The 7,852-nt window shown below is 45.0% G+C and overlaps 1 protein-coding gene across 1 annotated transcript in view; it reads left to right on the top strand.

Annotated features, from left to right (window-relative positions):
- The first annotated feature begins 5,515 nt into the window (after positions 1-5,515).
- LOC135383362 (chymotrypsinogen A-like) overlaps positions 5,516-7,852 on the top strand; it is a 29,763-nt gene continuing 27,426 nt past the window's right edge. Inside the window, exon 1 of the mRNA XM_064612850.1 lies at positions 5,516-5,662. Coding sequence (XP_064468920.1) covers positions 5,608-5,662 — 55 coding nt within the window. The 5' untranslated portion in view covers positions 5,516-5,607. The remainder of the gene's footprint in view (positions 5,663-7,852) is intronic.

The raw sequence follows: 7,852 nt of genomic DNA, 5'->3' as shown, positions 1-7,852 counted from the left end.
ACGTCAAACCGCGCGCTAATTGGTATCGAGATTCGTTGAAGCGCATCTCTTTCAGCAGAGTTAGCACAACTATAGTTTAGATGGGACTTCTTATCTCTTTTTTATTACAAATAAATACTCGTACAGTTTCTGAGTGACGACTCCTCAGCTTGTAAGTATGACTAAAGTAACTATGGGACACATTTTATCAGTTTAGCAGTGGGGGGACAATGCGATGAAGCAAAGCATTGATGTGATCGCGTACACCACAGACAAAAAACACAATCCAAGGTGACGTAATAGGATATCAAACTTGACTGTTGATCAAGAGGTGCGAGTTCACTCCCGGCAGCTGTCCAGTAATCTGGACGGCTGCAATATATCGATCGCATTTTAGAGTTCATGTGAGTTCTACCATCAAAACAACACCCTGATGTATGACGCAAGATGCCAGAATAAAATTGAGGATGTACGGAAGACAAATTAGAAAATGTAGGGAAAAGACGCTTTTATTGATCTTTCCAACAGAACGACATATTACAGCCCTATTGAGACGTTATGATGGGCATCAGCTTGTTAGCGTGATTAAAGTAAAACGAGTACTTTTGAATACGGCAAGGATACAAGGATGCGACGATGTGTTAGGCAGTGAAAAATAAATGATTAATGATGTTGTGATGCTTTGATATACGGGGTTGATTGGATCATCGGCGCCGACTGCAGGGGGGTTTCGGGGCCCGAGTCCCCCGGAACTTTCCCAGGGGGGGGGGGGCAGGTCCCCTCCGGGAGGTCTACCCAGCTGACACTCAAGATGAACGTTTCGATGGATATCCTAGGAATCGATCGCGTGTTGCATGCGAGTGAACATGAAGGTGCTGAAAAAATTCATCTCATACCGTCACAACACAGTATTCCTGACACCATGCCCGACCTGTGTGTATGGGGGAGGGGGGAGGTTGTGCCCCGGCCCCCTTTGGCAGATTGCAAACTCTCTGCCTATGGATTGGACTGCGCGCTAGAGTCCTGAGGAAGAAACAATTATTCCTTGCCTGTTGTAACTGGCGAGAGTTTGGACACATTTCTGCGTCGAGCTCTGGCGTCAGAGGAGCGAGAGTCTCTGTTCTCGCAAGCACGTGACCCCTCCCGCGGTTCCTCTGTGGCGGAGCTGCTCCCCGTCATGTCCCCATCGAGTCACATTCGGTTTTCGGATTGACGATTTCCTCCGCGTGTTATTACTCCCTTTGCTGTGAAACCTGAAATACAGCTTCACGTTGATGCACAGGACTATGGCGAATTCCGCTGGTCGTTGTACACCCTTAAAAATGAACTTCACCACATAGCACGATGAAGGCCAACCACTGCACAGGATGATAGCTCTACCACTTCCCAATTGTCAAAAACGTGGGGCGTACGCCTTTTTTGGAACTGTATAAGTGTTCCCTTTTTTAACCAATCAGAGGGCAGAACGCTGTCATTCGGGACGGTGATTGGCGAAGAGCATGCTATGTGGTGAAGCTCTGGTTTGAGAGTGTAGACAGCTCCTAACCAACCATAATCCCGAGTGACATCGTTCTTTCCCCTGATTTGTTCAAAACACGGGGCGTACGCCATTTTGCGGCATTATGCAGTTCATAATGGCCACGAAATGGCGTACCCCCCCCCCCCCGTTTTCATCAATCAATCGTTGTCCAAATAATGTGGTGAAGTTCATTTTTAAGAGTGTTTGCTGAACCCACAGTGGCACACCACAATGCGTCGAACGAAAACGACGGCGGCCGAATTCGCCGTTAGATTTATCCGATATAACTTGTGGCCAAGTGTCGCGAACCTTTAAGAAACTATGTGCATAGGGGAAGGAGGGGCAAGATGAGTGAGAAATTTGCAATTGAATATGGAATTTTTATTTTTCGTTTTTTTCTCAAAAAACTTGCCATAGGCACATTCTCACAGGTCTAAGACCTACTTATCTGTAAATCAGAACGGACATAGCCAGTGCTAAAATAAACAAAGAATAAGAAATTCAAAAATGCAGATCGTCTCATCATGCCCCGACCCTCGGGGCAAGATGGGACATGCCGTGGTAATGAACTTTACAAATTAGTTTTGGCGGTTCAAGCACCTACATAACCCCCTTGAGCCCACTGCCTACATGATGTGCAATAAAACCGCACAGAACCCGGTGCTATTTCCCTTCACCGTCCTTTGCAAACAAGGCACCGCCAGTCTGACGTGCCGCTGGTCGCTCGCTTTTGAGTGCGCTGCTGCTTTGCTGGAAATATCATTGGACATAGGAAAATTTGCTGGAAAATCCTAGGCGATATGCAAAAAAAAGCAATCTCCGAGGAACAAGCATAAAGCCACCTCCCAAGACTCCCCATTTATCATGAGTATCGCTTGAAATGCCAAACGAGGATTTTTGCCAGTGTTACCGACTGCCGAAGAACGCTGTTCGTTCGCTGTGTGACCACCTGCGCAGAGCCTACACTGTTAAAACAGAACTTCACCACATAGCACGCTCCTGACCAACCATCATACCGAATGATATCATTCTGTGTCATGATTTGTTCAAAACAGGGGGAGGCGCCTATCTGGGACAAGATAATCTGTCCCAGATAGGCGCCTCCTCTCATTTTCAACAAATCAATGCACAGAATGATATCATTCGGAATGACGATTGGCTAGGAGCGTGCTATGCGGTGAAGTTCTGTTTTAACAGTGTACGCTCTCAGAACAGAACCTCACCGCAATAGCATGTTGTGCGCAAACTTCAGCCACGAATGATATGCTTATCGCTTCCGATTTGAAGAGAGAGGGGGCATTGGCATTTTTATAGCAATTATCATATATCCAACTTCCTATACGCCCCCTCGCTATTCGAATCAGAAGCGGTAGTCCTATCATTCGTATCAATGGTTTGCGGACCACGCGCTATGCGGTGAAGTTCTGTTCTGAGAGTGTAGGATTCACGCAAGATGCGCTTCTCGTCACCGATAATGATATCATTGCGCACAAGATTGTTCTGTTCTCCACGTATGACCTCCCATGGCTGCAGGTTCCTTGATGTCCTCTTGTTTTCACGCGGTTTCCTTCCTGTACAAAAATGAGATTTTCCATTGAGACGCTGAGGACAATAGCTTTCCTCCTGATTGAGAGATGCATCCCAAATATAAAATGCACACAACAGAGACATGGACACTGCATGTTAAGAACGTTGGAAAGCGTCGGTGCTCTTCTATGCAGCGGAGCAGCACCTCGAAATGAGCGCTTGCAAGTGCACGGACCCACGGTTTTTCGGACATGCGACTGTTCCGTCCCTTTTACCATGAAGTGGTTGTGTCGTCGCTGTGCGGGAACTAGTCTGTTTACATGTGCTCAAATTTAAACAGGGTCATTTTGAAAAAGAAGCGAGCAGATACATAGAAAAAGGAAATACGAAATAGTTTTTGTAACCGAAGTGTTGTTGATCCCGAATACACGTATAGCACACATGCCGATACAGCGGGAGTGTCATGTAGTGTGTGACAAAACAGAGGCTTAAAATTCTACTTCGGGGTGGCACTGGCGCTTGTCATCGACAAACTTTTGGTGTGACCCGCGCGCACTTGATCGATTTTCAGTCGCGAGGAATATTGTGAATAGAACTCTGAAATGTGCCATGTCAGCGCAACCTTTTTTTATTTCGTTTGTTTGTTGTTGTCTTTCTTTGTGTTTTTTCTTGTCCGAAACACAAAGGGTCTTTCGTTTTCTCAACCAATTTCAACACAAAACACATTACCCTACTACAATAAAAATAGTTAGGGAAACATTTCTTTACGCAAAATCGCGACTGCGTTAATTACTCCGTCACGTAATGTGCAATACTGTGGAAAGAAACGATGAGTCTTCAGTTCCCTCTTCCATCCTTCTGCTGATAGCGGCAGCAAGGTTGAAACGACGCAGCTATCTGAACCAACAGTGAGGAGGTTACAAGAAACTTTCTTTTTGCGTTTGCATAACTTGACGGAGGGCTGCACGGCCAGCAATTTCCGTGAATCGTACAACAGTTTTCCGTTTCCTTTTTACCATTACCCAGTAGCGCGGGTGTTTTGTGATGCCATGCGATCATGCAGGCCCGAGTCATGCTGTTTCTGTATGTATTCGGTTTGGAAGAAATATTGATTGGATTCAAAATTGAACATATCGAACAAATTGAACGTATTCGATTCGGAACACAGTTAAGCGCCTCGAGATCCGAAATATTCTAATGTTCGCGCAGCCAAAATATTGACAATGTATGATTTCACCTAAAGTCCTTCAAGGGTGCATTGTTCTGCATTTCACTCTTCACCGGAGCGGACGGAAGCGGTGCGATTTCTCGTTCTTCATTCTATCACGCTCGAGCCAATGGGCGGGTCGCGCACACACTGATTTTGATCGGCACTGACGTAGTTCCAACTTCAGTTGCCGGGAAAGGGAAACATTTTCTTGAACTTCGGAAGTTCAAAACTCCTCCCCGCGCGACGTCATCTCTTGAACTTAGTTCTGCTTTGACGAGCCTAGCACCCCAAGGTGGCATGTTTGTCGGTTGTACTACATAGCACGCTCCTAGCGAACCATCATTCCGAATGATGTCATTCCACGTCCTGCTTGTTCAAGAGGGGGAGGCGCCTATCTGGCACATGCATAATGTGTCCTAGATTGTGCCTCCTCCCATTTTCACAAAAGCAGGACACAGAATGACATCATTTGCAATTATGGTTGGCTAAGAGCGTGCTATGTGATGAAGTTCTGTTTTAACAGTTTAGGTCGGTACGTGTTCAGGACAACCGATCCGAAAACACGTTCATCCAACCACGTAATGTGTTGGTCATACGCTGTTCGATTTACGGTCAGCGTACGACCGATAGCGCGTAACGTGAAACACGTCAAAGGTCCCTCATAGGGTGCGAATTTATTGGTTGGAAAAGTGACATCACCTGGTGGTCCCTTTGTTTCGTCCAAAACTGCCCGTTGTATTCTGATTGTCTCCCTAATGCGTAGGAGAGTCCCAAACCATCGACTAAATTCTTCTTTCCTTCTCAACGATCCTATAACTGATTCTAGAATAATCACGGAATATTCGAACGTTGAGACTGAAGCTGAAACGCCTCTCGCCTGTAGTTGTGATGGCTTTCGCTCTATTAGTCGCGATACGGATAAACATATCAGTTGAGAACCTCGCGTCAGTACTTCCTTTAGAAGGTGACTCCGTAGACGCGACCGGGTTTCTGGTGTTTATTCTTCTGAATCACGTACACCGCCTATTTGGGGCAACAAGCGAGACCTAGCTTACCTGGCCTTTATTTTTGAATGACGTGCAGCAGAAGTAATCGTAATTGGAAGCCCGTAGGCGCCAACATATGCGAAATCTGAAGACGTATCTACTATTTCTCGTTGAAAAGTCCGGGTATTGCTTAGATATGATGAAATAAGCTTACCTGGCGTCAGCGCTGTTACATCCGCGTTCACTGAAACAAAAACGGGTGATATAAGATACACACTGTTCCAACCACTGTGCGTGCTATACTTTTGTTGTACTGCAACACACGCCGCCACACCGCTGTTGGCCTCAGTACTGATCGATATCCAATTCCGGGAGAATTTAGGGTCATGCCGGGATACTTGCTGTGGAGCTTCTTGGGATCCATCCTCTATATTGTATCTGGTAAGTCTATGACTGGTAAATTACTGGAGTATGTGTGATAAGTAACGCTCGAAGAAGGGGCTTATTACTACGCACTGTGAACAAGCAGTGCACCTGCACACACTTTTAGGGGACTACCGCTGCTTCAAACAGTGTAATGCAGTGTTTTATGACCCACTGACAGTCATTATGACATTCCATGACTATTTCGTGGTATGTGCCATGAATCAATTTTATGGGACTACTGCTTCAAACAGCGTCATGCAGTGTTTTATGACTACAAACGGTCCTTATGACATTTCATCGCTATTTTCATGATATACGCCATGAATCAATTTTATGGGACGACCGCTGCTTCAAACAGTGTCATACAGTGTTTTATGACCGCCGACAGTCATTATGACATTCCATGACTATTTTCATGATTTGGGTCATGACTCTCTTCATCCAACTATCGTTGCGACAACATCTACTGGCAAGTCGTTCCATTCGCAAATACCTAGTCTCAGTGTGCAGTGTGAGTCATGGAATGTCATAATGACCCTCGGAAGTCGTAAAACACTGTATGACACTGTTTGAAGCAGTGGTAGTCCCGCAAAATCCATTCACGGCACATGTCATGAAAATAGTCATGGAATATCATAATGACGGTCGCTAGTCACAAAACACTGTGCGGCACTATTGAAACAGCGGTAGTTCCATAACATCGATTCATGGCACATATCACGAAAATAGTCATGGAATGTCCTAATGACCGTTGGGGGACACAAACTGCTGCATGACACAGTGTGGAACACCGGTAGCACCATGACATAGGTTCATGGCACATATAAAAATAGTCATTATGACGAAGCAGCGGTAGTCCCATAAAGTCGATTCATGGCATATATCATGAAAATAGTCACTGAACGTCGTAATGACCGTCGGTAGCCATAAAACACTGTGTGACAGTGCTTGAAAGAGCGGTAGTCCCATAACATCGATTCATGGCACATATCGTAAAAATAGTCATTGAACGTCATAATGACCGTCGGCAGTCATAGAACACTGTATGACACTATCTGAAGCAGCGGTAGTCCCATAACATCGATTCATGGCACATATCATGAAAATAGTCATGTAATGTCATAATGACCGTTGGTAGTCATAGAACAAGACACGACACTGTTGGAAACAGCGGTAGCACCATAAGATTGATTCATGGAATATAACATGAAAATAGTCATGGAGTGTAATATTGACCGTCGGTGGTCACAAACCACTGTATGACACTGTTTCAAGCAGGGTAGTCCCATAAAATTTATTCCTGGCACCTATGAAAATAGTAATGAAATGTCATATTGACCGTCCGCAGTCATAGAACACTGTATGACACTATTTGAAGCAGCAGTAGTCCCATAAAATCGATTCATGGCACATATCATGAAAATAGTGATGTAACGTCATAATGACCGTCGGTAGTCATGAAACACTGTACGACACTGTTTGAAACAGCCGTAGCACCATAAATTCGATTCAATGCATATATCATGAATATAGTCATGGAATGTTATAATGACCGTCGGTGGTCACAAACCACTCTATGACACTGTTTGAAGCAGCGGTAGTCCCATAAAATCGATTCATGGCACATGTCATGAAATGTCATAATGACCGTCGGTAGTCACAAACCACTGTATGACACTGTTTGAAGCAGTGGTAGTCCCATAAAATCGATTCATGGGACATATCATGAAAATGTCATTATGACAAAAAGCAGTCATAAAACGCCGCATGATACTGCAAAATCCAGGGTTTGTTGAACCGGTAGTCATGAACTCATGATACATTGGCGAAATCATGAAAGTCTCAGTCATGAGATGACTGAATACGCAGTCGTACACAATACACAATAGGATAAAATTGGGTAGCGCTTGGATTAAATTGGTTGGTGCTGGATTAATTTGGTTCACCACTGGATTAAATTGGGTAGCGCATGGATTAAATTGAGTGACCAATGGATTAAAATGAGCGGGAAAACCTGTAGTACACTGCTGTGAGCTCAGACACAGTTACCCGTATTCACCAGTCGACTTAAACCATTGGTTTAGTGACGTCGGGTTTAAATCGATCACGTGATCTCTCCGGCTATGAATCGCCATCCAAAGGGTTGACCACAACGCATGCGCATTATTCACATTGTCACGCGACGGTTGAGGGGAGGGAGAAAGT

The sequence above is a fragment of the Ornithodoros turicata genome, chromosome 2, assembly GCF_037126465.1.
Source record: "Ornithodoros turicata isolate Travis chromosome 2, ASM3712646v1, whole genome shotgun sequence".
In the NCBI taxonomy this organism is placed as follows: Eukaryota; Metazoa; Arthropoda; class Arachnida; order Ixodida; family Argasidae; genus Ornithodoros; species Ornithodoros turicata.
This window is presented reverse-complemented; position numbering and strand designations above follow the sequence as displayed.